General features: G+C 38.3%; 1 protein-coding gene across 5 annotated transcripts in view; it reads right to left on the bottom strand.

Annotated features, from left to right (window-relative positions):
* The window catches only part of ATG2B (autophagy related 2B), an 87,606-nt gene that overhangs the window by 22,373 nt on the left and 48,447 nt on the right, over positions 1 to 16,786 (bottom strand). For 4 of the 5 annotated variants that reach the window (XM_067555094.1, XM_067555092.1, XM_067555097.1 and 1 more), the window contains exons 23-34: positions 16,243 to 16,323; positions 14,241 to 14,347; positions 13,921 to 14,013; positions 10,767 to 10,837; positions 7,906 to 7,982; positions 7,394 to 7,564; positions 6,642 to 6,783; positions 5,276 to 5,478; positions 3,736 to 3,962; positions 3,005 to 3,113; positions 1,755 to 1,949; positions 1,093 to 1,194 (exon numbers count right to left, since the gene is read on the bottom strand). In XM_067555094.1, the coding sequence (XP_067411195.1) occupies positions 1,093 to 1,194; positions 1,755 to 1,949; positions 3,005 to 3,113; positions 3,736 to 3,962; positions 5,276 to 5,478; positions 6,642 to 6,783; positions 7,394 to 7,564; positions 7,906 to 7,982; positions 10,767 to 10,837; positions 13,921 to 14,013; positions 14,241 to 14,347; positions 16,243 to 16,323 (1,578 nt within the window). The remainder of the gene's footprint in view (positions 1 to 1,092; positions 1,195 to 1,754; positions 1,950 to 3,004; positions 3,114 to 3,735; positions 3,963 to 5,275; positions 5,479 to 6,641; positions 6,784 to 7,393; positions 7,565 to 7,905; positions 7,983 to 10,766; positions 10,838 to 13,920; positions 14,014 to 14,240; positions 14,348 to 16,242; positions 16,324 to 16,786) is intronic. The other variant, XM_067555093.1, reaches the window with a different exon arrangement.

The following is a 16,786-nucleotide window of genomic DNA, read 5'->3' as shown; positions in this document are numbered from 1 at the left end:
TTACAAAAGTGGACATGATGTATGGGGCACAGCTAAAAACATGGTATGGGAATGTTTTAAATGGATAATTTTTTTGGCTACTAGCTGGAAGAACTTCTATGCTATGTTTCTGTTCTTGGTGGATACAGTATGAAACTATTACAGCCTATGGCAGGGCAGATTTTCAGAGGCACAAATGGCAGTTAGGTGTTTAACATCCACTGAAAGCCAATGAAGTTAGACAGCTAACTGTCATATGTACTTCTGAAAATCTTCCCCTCCATAGTCTGCAGAAGTCAGACAAGGAGAACATTTCAGTCATTTTGCTCATTTCTATCAAAACCAATCATTACACTTTTAAACTTGTAGAATTTCTGGGTTTAGGAGGCTTCATACACAGTGGATACTAAACAAATAAAAACATTCTGCCTTCTTGCTAAAATATCTACCATCTCTTTTCCGTGCTCTCTTCCATTAATGCTCCAAATAGGTGTTAGGGGTTACAAATGGTAAACAGTTTGTGGTACAGCAGCACAGTCTCATCATGCCATGTGCTTCTAAATAAAACATTATTGACTTCTCTTCCTCACATTAGAATTTGACGTTATTGGACTTAGTTTCAAGTCAATGATAAATTTACTGGGATGACAAAGCTGTACAAGTGTTGTCAAAGTGTAAGTGTACTCAGGTCTTTAAAAATTCACTGTTTCAAAACTATTAATTTTTTAGAAGTCTCACTGAATGAAGTGCAATCTTTGAGAGAACAGCCATTTCTGCAGATATTACTAGTTTTTTAAATGAAAAAGTCTAGTCACTGTTTTGGCTGGAGCACTAGACAAGCTCAATTGTTAAAAGAGATTTTTCATGTAAAATGGACATAGACAAATGTACAAGGAGATACACGTATAGCTGCAGGGAATCCAAAGTTATATATGATTTACTGATAACAGAAGGCATCAAACCCACAAAAGAATTACATAAAATGTGTATTAGGAGGTTATGAGTACAAAGGTTATAGTAGTACTCATTAAATTTCTCCAAATGAGCATTTAGAAATTGTACATTGGCACAATAATCCTTCATCTAATGGACCGTGTCTCTAGCATCACCAACCTGGTCAATATTGAGGCGAAGTGGCATTAGTGACACACGTAAACAACATTCCTCTGGTGATCTGCCAGACTCTGGACGGACATGTAATGCTTTAACTGTTAGCTGCAGAACAAGAATGAGACAGAGACAAACTCAATACATTAAAAATGCAAAAATCCAAACTGAAAACACTGACCGATGCAAAGAGTTCACCTTTCATTCATACTGTGAAATGATTACAACTTCTGTCCTTGTAACATATCTCCATTTGCCAATTATATATCTAATACTGGATGAGTAAATTATCATGGACTGATGTATGTCTGAAAGTTCCCTGGAAAAGGAAAGCTACATATTAAATGTTCTTCAAAGCTTCTGACATGAATAAACTAGGTGTACATGCCTCCATACGCAACTGAAATTCAAAGTGTGCACACACAAGGTGCTGCATACTCAAAACTGAAGACTCAGTGCAGCTTTAGTAAGCCTATGTACGCTAGATCTATTTTTAAATTGCTAAAACATTGCAAAATAGATTAGCCTGTATTGACCTAAAGCTTATGCTATTACAACGTTCCATGATCTCATACTCCATCATCTGCAACACCAAAGAACCCACACCAGTCTCACAATTAAAATGTTTGGTTACTATAATATCCAATGAATAGGTTTCATAACCTTACCATATTCGAATGTGCTTTTCTGGGCATCTCCTTACTACAATATAGATAAAGAAATTTATTCATCTGTGATGTAGCCAAGCGATCTCTGATCTCAAGGTCTTGAACAATAAAAACTTGTCGGGACACTGGCTGCTCCAACAGACTGGAGTCACATTCTGGCCCTCCTGGGGGGTATACCTCATGCTGGAATTTCACCTTGGAACAGAAAGGCAAAAGGGGATACTAAGGTTCAGTGCATACAAGCCTTTACAATATTACAATACTGATAAATCTAGGACTTCATAAATCATGGCTTTAAAATCTTGAGATTTTAAAATAAATAAATGGTGGGGCTTTTGGGATCAGATGTCTGCGCTCTTAGAAGAAAAGCCTCTTGACCCTCTTTTGTTTGCACATTCATGTTTTAGGATGACGATTCAACCTGAAACAAATAGAAAATACACACACAAAAACGGGAGGGGGAGGGAGAAGAGGCATTTTCCCCTCTATTAATCCTGCCACAGACTATTCTTTTCCCTCTTAGTCCTGAGGTGACGTTTTCCTCTGACTGGCTGTTCCCCATGCAGTCTCCAGTGATGCTCTGCTTCTGCCAGGAAACTTCTGATCCCGATCCCGTCAGACTCATCCAGCAACTTCCTCCTCCCTTCCTTTTTTCTTCATAAATGCTAGCCCCCACCCCATCCCTTGGCAGACTCCAGCCATTATCCCCCCCAACACTCCAGTCAATCCTGTTTTCCCCTGGCCTGCTGGCAGCTTCCCCTCCACATAGTCCTTCTCTCCAGCAGCCCCCACTTATTCCTCTTTTCCACTTTTATGCTTCATTAACCCTCAAGTCATCCTCCTCCTTAGAAATTTCAATTTGGAGTAAAAGAAAAGGAAAGTTATATCATGATAAGGATAGCAAAAGTGGTAAAAAAACATTCTGTCAAAATAAAAATATGTAAAGGATTAAAAGCAAGTATTTTAATAATTGTTTAGCTTCCCTCATTTCAAATATGGTTGCTAAACAAACAAAGTTGCACTATGTCAACCATGCAGCCCTGCAAACTCATTTGGTAAAGAAATCCCAAGTCCCCCACTCAGCATAATCGTGTGAATGGATTTCTGTATCTAAGTAAAATTAATGTTCACTTTTACTGGTAAGCCTTCTAGCTTCATGGAGTCAGAACTCATCATTAGGGTTTATAAAGTCTTTAGAATATATATTATATATGCCCTTGTTGCGGCAGAGTCTTCTGTTACTATCTCACCTTGCTTAACTGTATTTGCATTAAGAAGTCTGGATTCCTTCCTCTTCCCCCACATGTCATGCTACGTCCATGTCTTGTTGGTGTGTGAGAAGGAGAACTATGAGGACTACTAGAGAGGGGGGGAAAAGGAATATTCTTTCACAATTTAAATTGAAAGTCGGCTCAGACTATCTCTAACCACACAAGCATGCATATTTTACTAGGTTTTACTAAATATTTTTATGGTAAGAAAAAAACAAACAAACATTGAAAAATTGCTGCATTAACGTAAACTACAAATATTTCTCTCTTTTTCACTGTAATAGTTATGCAGCTATTAAGGCACTGTAAAATATTATAAAACATATACACTATTACCACTGAATTGACATTAACAAAGTAACTCCTATTGTTATCCAAAATAATGTTCACTCCCCTCCAACCTGCTTAATATCCTCAAAACAGACTCCATTCACCACCACCTTCAACACATTCATGTCTAATTAAACCCACTCCCCACAGGAAAAGCCTGGGAGAATACATTTGACTTTCTATGTACCCTGCAGGTCATCAAACTTGGACTCATTCAGATCAACGGGTGGGAGAAATACATTCCAGAATCTGGAATTAAATTGAACAGGAGGTTCATTAAAAAAAGAAAGTACATTAAGTTAATCTAACTCTTCACTTCGAAGTCAAATGCAGAATGTATGGCTCTGAAAAGGAAATACTTAGCTACCTAAAGCACTTACATAAAACTTTTAGCTGGAGAAGTAGGAGGTGCAGTCCCAAAATCCTTTCCTCCATAAAGGTGCCAAATAAGAGAGATTTCCTTCACAACGTAGCGAACCAAAGGGATAGGAAAATGTAGGGGGGCTTTGCTTGTATCTGTCTTTTTTACAGGCAGGCTGAAATGATTGTCTTTTATCAGGATTGCATCATCAACCATTATTTTCACTACTGGCTCCTCCTCCTTCTCCTAAAAAGTTACAGGAAAGTGAGAGTGCAAATCTTAATCTCTTCATTCAGTTGTTTAATTACTTCAAGATAAAAACAGATCAGCATCCTCTTTGCTTCCAGACTATGAAGAATATGGAATACAGCCCCAATAACTGTTCTTGGTTTGGTAATGACAGGTTACCAAGGGAAGCTATGGAATCCATATATTTGGTGGATTTTATAAACAGATTAAACAAAACACCTGTCAGGGATGGCCTAGGTATACTTAATCCTGCCTTAGCACAGGAGATGGATCCCTTCTAGTCCTGTACTTCTATGATTCTAAGATTGCATGGGCTCAAGACAGCTCGTTCTTGAAAGTTGTCCCTGATAAGATATCTGATATCTCCCAATTAGCAGAGAGAAAATAAACTGGAACTTGAAAGGCAATGAAATATGACTCCTCACCCAAACTGAAAAATTAAGTCTTAAAACATAGTGTGAAAGAGTTAGAACTACTGTGCTAGTACTGCTGGAGGTGGGACTTGTGAAGGTTAGCCAGGTGAATGGGGGGCTTTCTATCAGAAGTCTGGAGTTGACTCTGGTCTGTCTAGATGATGGCAATCCATCCATAACAGTTTAATGAAGGGAATAAGGGAATAAATAAGGGAAGAGAAGACTACATTTTTCACTGTCAGTGTTCTGCCTGATAAATCTTTGTGCAGTGGTAAGTGGGATGCTGGGAGTTAAGAACTGATATTTTTAATATTTTGTTAGTATTTACCCAGAGAAACTTTTATTCAAGGTTTGATGATAGGTTCTTTAAAAGCGATGGAAAAAGGCTGGCATTATTTTTAAATTAAAGATTCGATTTTCTGAGAAATGGATACAAGACAAATACTTGCAAGGATAAAATATCTTGGGAAGTACTGTACTTTTCTTATAAGCCTTTTCAACTATAGTACATGTTATAATTAAAGATTTGTTGAAATGCTAACACAGAAAAATGCAAATTTGCTACTAAGTGACATTCATGATAGAAGAGGACTAAATAGCATTCTGTTGTCATTCCTTAGAGGAACAACGCATGTGAATTCCCAGGTTTATTCCAAAAAACTGCTACATATCTTTTATATGAATAGTAATCATAGCAAAAGTGAGACTCCCTCCAAATTGGCAACATTTCAATGATAGTGAGATATAAGGATTTTTCTCCTCTCTTATCCCTCTTGACCATCCATCAATGGCAGCAAACAGTCGGCAGAAAGTTACAAAATCAAAAGGGACAAGTCTCAAGTCTACTTTCCTCCATCTATCTTATATCTAGATTTCTTAATATTAGGAGCTTCTTACAGAAACAACAGCTTTGGGTGCAAAAAGAATGCAGAAGTCATCATTTTCAGTAGGTACGTCTCCCATTGCCTCTTTAATCAGGTGGTGAGTGAATGAAGTGTATGTGGGACTTGGCTCTTGTGAGATGTTCCCACTTTCATCTGGAAACAGGAAGAGATCTGAGCAAGCTGGTTCCTGGGTTTGAGATTTTTCACCCAAGATTCCTGGTAGAAGAAAAAAAGCATTTCAATGGAAACATCCTTATAAGATACACACATGGTTAAATGACTGAAAATGTGGTATTTAGAATAGTTCCAAAATTAAGTGTTAAAATAATCAGAAATAAAATATGCACATTATATGGCTAATACATTCCTAGCATAAAACAAACCCATTTTTCTAAAATGTGTGTATTGTTAAGACTCAAAATAATTACAGCACTGATCATCAGCAGAGCTTGTATTAATTTTATTATTTCAGTTCATCTTGGTTAAAGAATCCATAGAAACTGTCTGTCTTTACTAACAGACAAAAGGAATGTGAACATAAAACCTGAAGATCTAATAATCAAATGAGACTCTTGACACAACAGCAATTGATGTCTAATCTTCCATTTCTCAGCAACAGACTTGAGAACATAGCCTCCCAACACATCTTACAATACAACATCCTTGACCAATTTCAAATTGGGATTGAGTTCTTACCATGGCAAAGAAATCACAGTCCTACGTAATCAATTACCTTGTTCTTTCTGCTAATGCTTTCTCCTTAGATCACTCTCCTGAATCTAAGTTCTTCCTTTGATACTGTAGACTACTCCATCCTCCTGGATGGCCTCCACTGCTATGAAGGAGCTCCTGGTTTCCTACTTGATGTAGTATGTCTTATCACTTTATGTTTGGTTGTGGGTCTTTGTCTCTGCCCAGACCTCTAATACACCACGTCCCAAAGGGTAAATTTGTTGCCTACTGTTCTAGCTACCTGCTCTCACTCCATAACATGTCTGAATTTAACCTTAAGTTACCACTTCTGCAATATTAGCATTAAGACTGAAATCTGATAGAAAATTTCCAAGTGTTAAATGTGCTCCCACATATGCTAGCTCAATTGAGTTAGCTCAGCATATGAAGAATTTTCTATTTCTGTTTTCCTTTTGAAAAGGCTTACTACTGTATAATTATTGTACAACGTACAATTGTTGCTGACATAACCATGTGGAAGCAACCCTAATGTTTTGAATTTCCTGATCTTTTCAGTGCTTGATTTCTTACCCTTAACTATTGCAAACTACTAATGTCTGTTAATGCATTTAGCTTATAACATCTACAGATCTATCCTGGAAATGAGTATCTGCAAAGTTAGTAAAAGGATTCTAGGCTTCTTCTACCGTTAGATTGTGGCCTAATGGGGGCAGCAGCTTGATGGATCTCAATTTCCTCCATAGCATCACTCATCAAATCCCGTAAAATCTGTTGCTCTGCTTCAGCAAGGACTAGTCCTTGGGAAGACGGTCGGCTAGAGGCATCTGCCTACAAACAGAAGAACTATATAAAGTTACAATTATAAAGAGACTGAAGCACTGTGCTTAACAAGTATTTATGAATATGACTTTTGCTTTCATGGTTTGGTATGCTAATATAAAACCACTGTGTGGAAGATCAATTTTTTTTTAAATAAACATGAGCTGGGACTATGCTTTAGACTACCCTGGGAAAAGGGTTTTAAGCAAATGTTTTGAAAGTCTGTAACATTACTGTTGAGTGTGAATATATATTGTATTACAGAAATGCCTTGGTGTTGCAGTGTTTGAAATAGCTATATTTGGACAGGCATATATGTGTTCTAGAATCTTGTCTTCAAAATGAGAATGAAGTGTATCAGGACAGTATTTAAAGGACTTTGTACTGTTACGCTAACACATTATGATTGCCAAGAGGAAAGGAAAAAATATTGCCAAAAACAATTACTGTAAAAACTGCTTTTAAACCCACACAATAAGTTAAATATTTGTGGGAAAAGTATAAGAAGTATTTATTAATTATTAAGATTATTACTATTGTGGAAAGCACAGTTAACATGTCTGATTAGAAATGTAATGGTGATAGTTAGGAGAGTTGATGTCACTTTGCCATTTCATACCTTGGTTTTCCGCTTGACAACTCCAGGTTTAATCTCTGTCTTGCTAGGTGGATACAGATCACCATAATTTGCAATATACTGTATAAGATTCATTAGTGCAGCACAAGAGTCAGAGCATGTTCGGATATGGATTACATCACTGGAACTGTGTAACTCAAAGCGTGGCTTAATCTAGGGACCAACAACAGATAATGATAGAAATCTATCCAAGACCAATATGAGATTCCATATGAAGAATATCCATACACAGATTTATGTTAACTAGATTACTTATTTGTCTGATCATTCAAAATAAAACTTTTAGGAATGGAGCAATAGTTTATAAATTATTTTGGAACCTGAAATCTGACAATCTGATGATGAGAGAAGGGATTTTTTAAACTGTTCAGCAGGGTTTGATACTAAACATGATTTAAGCCTTTCAAGATGTTTTAAGATCAAAATGCAAAATACATATTTTTATCATTTAGGTTTAACATTATTCTTTTATTCTTTCTATTTTAAGTACTTACTCTCTCTCCATCAGAACCAGGTTTTACTGCTGTTATAGTCAATTCCAAGAGTCCCATATCCATAACACGAATATAATCTGAAAGTAAAAATGAGCATTTTAAAAATTGCCCAACATCAAATGTCATCTTAAATTCTGTTTCATTTCTTTTTTTTTTTTAAATCACTAATTATTAATCTCTGTTAAGAAGCATAATGAACAAAATTTTGTTTGGTTTGATCTTGTCAACACACTTTATATTGCTGTCACCTTACATCAGAGGAACTCTCTGGATTTAATCCTTAGGTGCTTCTAGTTTACACTTGGTGCAGCTGAGAGAAGAGGAGAATGGTGGCTTTAAGCCACATTTCCATTTCTCCAGTTCTTGGCCAGCTGGGGCCAAAGCAGAGATTGCTCTGCCAGGCCTCCTTTCATCCATTATGGAGTAGGTTGCCAATATGTGGCATGAAGCAGTGAACTGACAGATCTTTCTTGGAGCTGAACCTGCGTATCACTTCTATGCTAGTGCCCTAACCACTGGACCATCCTTCCTCAGTAACAGCCCTTTAAATACCTAAACCCATAAGCAAAGCTCTTTATTTTTCTTTTTATTTTGTTTAAAATTTCCCATGAGTGTATTGATATTTATTACAAAAATTAAAAAATATGGGTGAAAATCAGTGGAAAAAATTAACTTTGGTTTTCTGGTAAATATCAGCATTAATATTGGGGGATAGGAGGACAGAAAAAAAAGTAACAAATAAAGAAAAGTAAGAATATTTCTGACCTGGCTCCCTGCTCCGGAAGGAGAGATGGCGGCTCAGTAACTTGGGTAGCCCAGGTTACTGAGTCACCACCTCTTTTTCCAGAGTGGGCCCGAAGTGGAAGAGATGAAGGAGGCAAGAGGCACCATCTCCTCATGCCTCTTCTGCTTCCGGGCCTGCTCTGAAAGGAGAAACAGCATCACAGTTACCCGGGGCGCCCAGGTTACCCAGCTACCAGGACCAGGAAGCCAGGTCTGGAGGGACAAGAGGGTGTATCCCTGGTTCCACTCAGGTTACTCACCTGCCATCTCTCCTTCTGGAGTGGGGAGCTGGGTCCGGGGAATTCTGGCACTTCTTTTTTTACGACTCTAACACTGATGTATATATATGAATGCTCAAAATACATGTGTATCTTCCACTATGTTGCCTTACTTTAACAGAGAGTCTCACATTTATGCTTAGATGTATGTAATGTTGTAGCTTGTATCGGTCCCAGGATATTAGAGAGACAAGGTGGATGAGATAATATATTTTATTGGACCAACTTCTGTTGGTGAGACAAGCTTTCGAGCTACACAGAGCTCTTCTTCAGGCCTGGGAAAGGTACTCAGAGTGCCACAGCTAAATACAAGATCAAACAGATAGTTTAGCATAAATAGTTAGCACATACTGTAAGGGACCATTCAAGACTGCAGTGTCCCGTTAACACCTCTGTAGTCGTCAGACAAAAATGGGATTGTTGTAATAAGCCCTAAATCCAGTGTCTTTATTAAAACCATGATTTTTAGTGTCTAGCAGAGTTATGAACTTAAGATGCCAGGCTCGTCTTTTGAAAGTGTTGTGTGCGGGTTTCCTTTGAGGATGAGGACTGATAGGTCAGATAGAAAGTGATCGCTTTGTGAAAAGTGTTCATTCACAGGTGATATGGTGTTTCTATCTTTTATCATTTTCCTGTGAGAGCTCATTTGAGAGCATAGTGATTGTCTGTTTTCACCCACATAGTTGTTATTGGTGCATTTGGTGCACTGCATGAGGTGTACCATATGTTGTCACAGGCATGTGTAGGACCCAGGGATTTTGAAAGGTATGTTGTGGGGGGGTGTTGATCATTATAGCAGTGGAAATATATCTGTAACTTTTGCATCTGTTCTGGCAGGATCTGGTGCTGCTTTCAGTTGGTGTGTCCTGGTCTGTTGATGGCTTGCTTCTGAAGATGAGCTTAAAGAGGCTGGGGGGGTTGTCTGAAGATGGGATTCAGGAAAGATTTCTTTCTGGATGGGGTCCTCTTCGAGTATGGATTATAGCTCTAGATGATACCCCTTTATGGCTTCCAGTGGGAGTGGTAGGTGACAACAAGGGGTGTGCAGTTGGAGGGGGTTTTATTTCTGTATTGAAGCAGGTTCCATGGAACGGGCCACCCAAATACTCCAAGAGAACCTGCTAGAGCAGCGGTGTCAAACATCCGGCTCACAGGCCGGATACGGCCCGCCAACCTTTTTGGTCCGGCCCCTGGCGGCAGCACGCGCTGCTGTGAGATGTCGCGGCATTGTACTCTCTGGCGGCAGTGCTGTCTGTGCGAGACTGCGCTCCAAAAGGCAGGACAGGGACAGTGTGGTCTTGGGGCACCGCGCAGCACTATAATTCTTAATCACTGATCGATTCTTTCAATGGTAAAATAGTAGTAGTTGTAGAAGTGAATTTACTGCAGTTTTTATATCGCTGGTATCTAGCAAATAAAATATAATACTATATAAAAATGGTTGTGCCTAATATTTCGATTTATGGTATGTATGGCCCACTTGAAGTACATTTAATTCAAATCTGGCCCACCATAGCCAATGAGTTTGACACCCCTGTGCTAGAGCCATATAGAAAACGACTTTTATCTCCTTGTTCTGTGACCAGACCCTACACATATAGTTTAAAACTACGCTGGGTCACATTTTTCTGCTATACTGCATTACACACTCATGTCTAACTTGCTGCTCACTATAAATCTAGCTCTCTTCTCCAGTAGCCTGTTGGAATGTTTTTAATATTTCTGCAGATTTGTTTAAATCCTGAAGACTATATTTAAAAGTTTAGCACATGGTTACCATTGCTTCTAAAAATTCCTTACCTCTGTGCAGATTTACTGTAACAGTGTTGCACTTGTCAGACAAATGCAAAGCAGCCTCATCCAAGATTATTCTATGGGGGAAAATGGGAAACAAAAATGTCAGGTAAAAACTGTGCACTTCACACACAGTCAAAATAAATTATATGAAACTATGTAAAAAACCAGAATATATAATCCTGAATTTTTTACTCTCCATTGTAGCAATTCTTAATAACTATCCTTTTAGCTGGCTGTAAGGGCACGATTATTAGAGAATAAAATAATTTAAATTTTTACTCAATCAGTTTAACCTTTTGTGGAGTTGTAAATTATCCAGGGCTACATATAGTCTCCCTAGATCTTCCTTGGAAGGCAGTACAATTAGTCTAACCTTTTCTTTATTATATTATGGCAGAGGTTTAAAAGAAAGTATTTTCAACAAGATCATATTTCCAGAATACAACACTATTTCAAGACCATTTACAGGGATACCACAATAGGAATAGGCTATTTAAAACAGGTTTTAAATCCAATAAAAATACTAGAGAATCAATACTCAAGTAAAAAATAGGAGAATAACAATATAAATTTAGTTCCAGAGGGGTAGCCGTGTTAGTCAGTATACAGCAAAAACAACGAGAGTTCTGTGGCACTTTAAAGACTAACAAATTTAATATTTGCAGGCATAAGCTTTCGAGAGACTTCAGTTCTCTTCTTCAGATGCAGTAATACAGAAAATAGGTAACACAGAGGCATCTTATAGATATCCAGATGCATTGAGAACAATGGGGGAGGTGGAGTCCGGTACTTAAGACCTAATGACGACCATTGAGTAGGAGGTGAGAATGGGTGAGCAAAGTAATTTACCTTCGGTAGTGAGACAGCCACTCCAAGTCTCTGTTTAAACCCAGTTTGAATGTGTCAAGTTTGCAGATCATTTCTAACTCAGCAGTTTCTCTTTGAAGTCTGTTTTTGGAGGTTTTTTTGGAGAAGTACAGCAACTTTCAGGTCAGAGACAGAATGCCGTGGGGAATTAAAATGTTCTCCCACTGGTTTATGGATGTTATTATTTTTTATGTCTGATTTGTGTCCATTTATCCTTGTGCATAGTGATAGTCCAGTTTGGCCAATGTACATGGCAGAGGGGCATTGCTGGCACGTGATGGCATATATAACATTAGTGGATATGCAGGTGAATGAGCCCCTTATGGTGTGATTGATGTGGTTAGGACCAGTGATGATGTCATTAGAGACGATGTGTGGGCAGAGCTGACAATGGGGTTTGTTGCAGGGATAGGTTCCTGGGTAGGATTTTTTGTAGGGTGTATGGTTGCTGGTGAGTATTTGCTTCAGGTTGGGGGGCTGTCTGTAGTCCAGGATGGGTCTACCGCCCACTGCCTGAGTGAGAGATGGATCATATGCTAGGATAGGTTGTAGATCTTTAATGATGTGTTGGAGAGATTTTAGCTCGGGACTGTAGGTGATGACCCGTGGGGTTCTGTTGTTTTCTTTGTTGGGTCTGTCCTGTAGTAGGTGACTTCTGGGTACCCATCTGGCTCTGTCAATTTATTTCTTTACTTCTCCAGGTTAGTATTGTAGTTTTAGGAATGTTTCATAGAGATCCTGTAGGTGTTTGTCTCTGTCTAAGAGATCGAAGCAAATCTGGTTGTATCTTAAGGCTTGGCTGTAGACAATGGATCGTGTAATGTGTCCAGGGTGGAAGCTAGAGGCATGAAGATATGCATTGCGGTCAGTTGGTTTTCAGTATAGGGTGGTATTAATGTGCCCATCCTTTATTTTTATTGTAGTGTCCAGGAAGTGCATTTCTTGTGTGGATTGGTCCAGGCTGAGGTTGATAGTGGGATGGAAATTAAAAAATCCCGGTGGAAATCTTCAAGGGACTCTTTCCCGTGGGTCCAGATGATGAAAATGTCATCAATGTAGCGTAGGCAAAGAAGAGGTGTTAGGGGACGAGTTTTGAGGAAGCGGTGTTCTAGGTCAGCCATAAAAATGTTGGCATACTGTGGGGCCATGCGTGTCACCATAGCTGTGCCATTGACTTGGAGGTATAGATTGGTTCCAAATCAGTAGTTGTGGGTCAGGACAAAGTCACAAAGTTCAGCTGTGAGGTGTGACATATGATCATCTGGGAGAGTGTTTTTGATGGCTTGAAGTCCATCTTTATGTGGAATGTTAGTGTAGAGAGATTCTACATCCATAGTGGCTAGGATGGTGTTTTCTGGGAGATCACTGATGGGTTGTAGTTTTCTCAGGAAGTCAGTGGTATCACGAAGATAGCTAGGAGTGCTGGTGGCATAGGGCCTGAGGAGAGGGTCCATATAGCCTGATAGACCTGTAGTGAGAGTGCCAATGCCTGAGATGATAGGGCGTCCAAGATTCCCAGGTTTGTGGATTTTGGGTAGCAGATAGAATAACCCTGGTTGGGGCTCGGGGTGTGTGTCTGTGTAGATTTGTTCCTGTGTTTCTTTAGGGAGTTTATTAAGTAGATGTTTTAGTTTCTTTTGATATTCTTCAGTGGGATCGGACATTCAAACTGGGTTTAAACAGAGACTTGGAGTGGCTGTCTCACTACCGAAGGTAAATTACTTTGCTCACCCATTCTCACCTCCTACTCAATGATCGTCATTGGATCTTAAGTACCGGACTCCACCTCCCCCATTGTTCTCAATGCACCTGGATATCTATAAGATGCCTCTGTGTTACCTATTTTCTGTATTACTGCATCTGAAGAAGAGAGCTGAAGTCTCTCGAAAGCTTACGCCTGCAAATATTAAATTTGTTAGTCTTTAAAGTGCAATATAAATTTAGGGTGAGATATAACCATTAAGTATTTCTTTACCTACTGACCTAAACAAATCCTTGTTCTAGAGCTCTGAAGATGCCATTGCTCAGGAAGCCCACACACAACCATCTGATTTTACAATATTTTTCAAGTGTATTAAGGTGCCACAATGATTAGCAATGGGACCAACAATCCACTCAAAAACATATAGATTTAAGGAAATCTAGGGATTAAATCCAGGCAAAGTGTAATACGTAGCCCGGAATAGATGTAATTCTGCACATAAGGAGAACACTTTCTCCATAAAAGACAGAAATAAAGGACACGATGGTTAAGTGAGCTTCCATATTTTATGAACACTCTAATTTATACCTGAGGGTAGAAGAGGACTTATCCAGTGCAACATTACTGGAGATGCTGAAAGTTTCAACTGTAAGTAGAGATCTGGTTGGCAAAAACAAGGGCCTAACAACAAAAAAGGAGACAAAATTTTAATACACCCTACATATTTTAGAAATGCAACAATGCAGTCTTAGAAGTTGCTCAAGAAAACTATTTTTAGTTATAAAATTTTCTTCAAACAAGCCTGCATAACTATACATTCTGGTATGTAAATGGGAGCATTCCTAAAGAGTACCTAACTAAACAGTTACAATACCATAAGGTGACACACACACATTCATTTTATTTACCTGTAATCAAGGGCACAACTCCAGAGGTGTACATGAAAAGTTGTAATGGAAACTGGAGGATTATATCCCAAAACAGGCTCATCAGAAATATTCAAAAAATATAAAATCTACAATCACAAAAATATTATTATAATCTTTCAATGGGTGCTGGTTTTGTAAACAACATGGATTTCTAAAAGAAATAACCCTTAATACATACCATAACAAAATGTTTAAGAGAGGGAAGGCAAGGGGGAGAAACTGAAAATATTAAGAGGGCATTTACTCAGTAGCTGAAAGGAAGGGAGAGTGGTTTATGTAAATAGCGCAGAACATGTGAGAAGGAAACCCCCAAACTGTGGAGAATCCAACCCAGCACCAACAGAAGTGCATGTTAGTTCCTACATAAGAATGTAAGAATTTAAGTATGGCCATACTGAGTTGGCCCAGTGATCGATCCAGCCCAGTAATCTGGCTTCCGACAGTGGCCAATGCCAGATGCTTCAAAGGGAATGAACAGAAAAAGGCAATCATCAAGTGATCCATCCCCTGACATTCAGTCCCTGAATTGGCAGCCAGAGGCTTAGGGACTCCCAGAGCATGGGGTTGTGTCCCTGGCCATCTTAACTAATAGCTATTGATGGATCTAATCTGCATGACTTTATCTAATTCTTTTTTAAATCCAATTATAGTTTTGGCTTTCACAACATCCCCTGGCAATGAGTTCCACAAATTGACTGTGCATAGTATGAAGAAGTACTTCTTTTTGTTTATTTTCAATGGATGACCCCTGATTCTTGTGTTATGTGCAGGGATAAATAACACTTCCTTATTCACTTTCTCCAAAACATTCCTGATTTTATAAACCTATATAATATCCCCCCTTAGTCATCTACATTATTCCCTAGGGTCTATTTTTTTAAACATTTACACTAAAGGGGTCTGAACCACCACTCTTGCCAATTCTTACTATTAATAAAATTTTCTTTCACATCTAAACTTGCCCATCTTTAGTTGAAAGGTCAACATTTCTAGTAATACTATTTGAGTTTACTCCTCTACATTGTTTTCCTTCAAGTATTTGCTCTCAGCTAGCACAACCCTTCTCTCCCTTAATTTAAGCTACAAAAGTTACGTTTCTTCAAACATCCCTCATGTATGACACATTCCATCATTTTCTTTACAACTCTTGTGCCCCCTAGTTTATTGCTATCCTTTTTAAAAAGAGGTACCACCCAAAGGTGTTCCAGGTAAGGCCTCACTTCAGTTGTGCACTTAGGAATTTTCTCTCTAGTCATGTGAGCTATATAATGCACCTCTAAATCCATACATCTCAATATAGCCTTTTTTTTTTTTTTTTTTTTTTTTTTTTTTGCTGCAGCCTGACATTTCAGGCTCATATTTAATCAGTCATTTACTCTTGCTCCAAAGTCTTTTATTCTCACTATTGCTATTCAAACAAGTTGTGGGAAAGAGATAGGAGAGAAGTGACTTAAGAAATTAAATGAGCAGATGGAAATGAAGACAGTTATAGGGTTGTATATCTGAAGTGGAGAGAGTCCATTAATAGCCATGCTTTTTTAACTGAGAATTATTTATATAATTGGATTCAGAGATGGATATCAAACTGGTGAACATAATCAAGCACTGGGGTGTTGAGATCTTCCATCCAATAGTGAGAGAGCAGTTTGAGTTCAACATTCTATATCTCCTGAAGTTGAAAGGGTAGGATTTAAAATGATCATAGAAGAGGGAATTGTTGCAGATGAGATGGGAAATGTGAAGGCACAGATAAGGATTTTAGAACAAGATCAAATTGCAGCAATGCTCTGGAGGCAAGAGGGGAAAAGAATGTCAAAGGACAGCAATAACATTTCTGGGAACAGAGTAAGATAGTGATATTGAGTCAAACACACAGTCGAAAGACAAAGATTTTTCACCAAGGATTAGTTCAATCTTTAAAACAAATCAGTAGTAAAAACTAAAATTAAACATGAAATCAGGAAAATTACATTAACCTGACCTGTTCATGCCAGCTTAGACCTGAAGGCAATACTCTGTGTTGGAGAGTGGCTCCTCTCAGCCCAACAGCAACTAGAAATTCCTGCACAGAAAAGTTATGCAAATTATCATACATTAAATTAGTGTATATGTTTTGAGATTTGGGACTTGGAACTGTGGGCTTTATCTTGTTCCCATTTAAGTCAACAGCAGGACTCCCATGGCCTTCAAGGGGGACATAATTGGGTCCCAAGTCTGAATTCAGAAAGATATTATTTCAAGGAAATAAAAATTATGCATAAATAGTCATGTCATTGAAATCATGGTTAACACAGTCTAACCCTTTCTGTAAAAGAATATTTTATGAATATCAAACCATAGTCATTTGGGGGTGCTGTTCTAAATAGCAATGTGAAGACCAAAACAGGGCAAGAAGATACACTGAACAAACAAAACACACAATATTCTTTAAAATGAGTAGATTTTTCTAGTTTTAAGTAATACTATAACTGCCTACTTGTATGTACAAATAGCATCTTTTGCCCTGAGCTATCCCAAGGCACTTT

This window comes from Emydura macquarii, unplaced genomic scaffold (genome assembly GCF_026122565.2).
Source record: "Emydura macquarii macquarii isolate MOO-44397 ecotype Brisbane River unplaced genomic scaffold, CSIRO-AGI_Emac_v2 contig_1551, whole genome shotgun sequence".
NCBI lineage: Eukaryota > Metazoa > Chordata > Testudines > Chelidae > Emydura > Emydura macquarii.
This window is presented reverse-complemented; position numbering and strand designations above follow the sequence as displayed.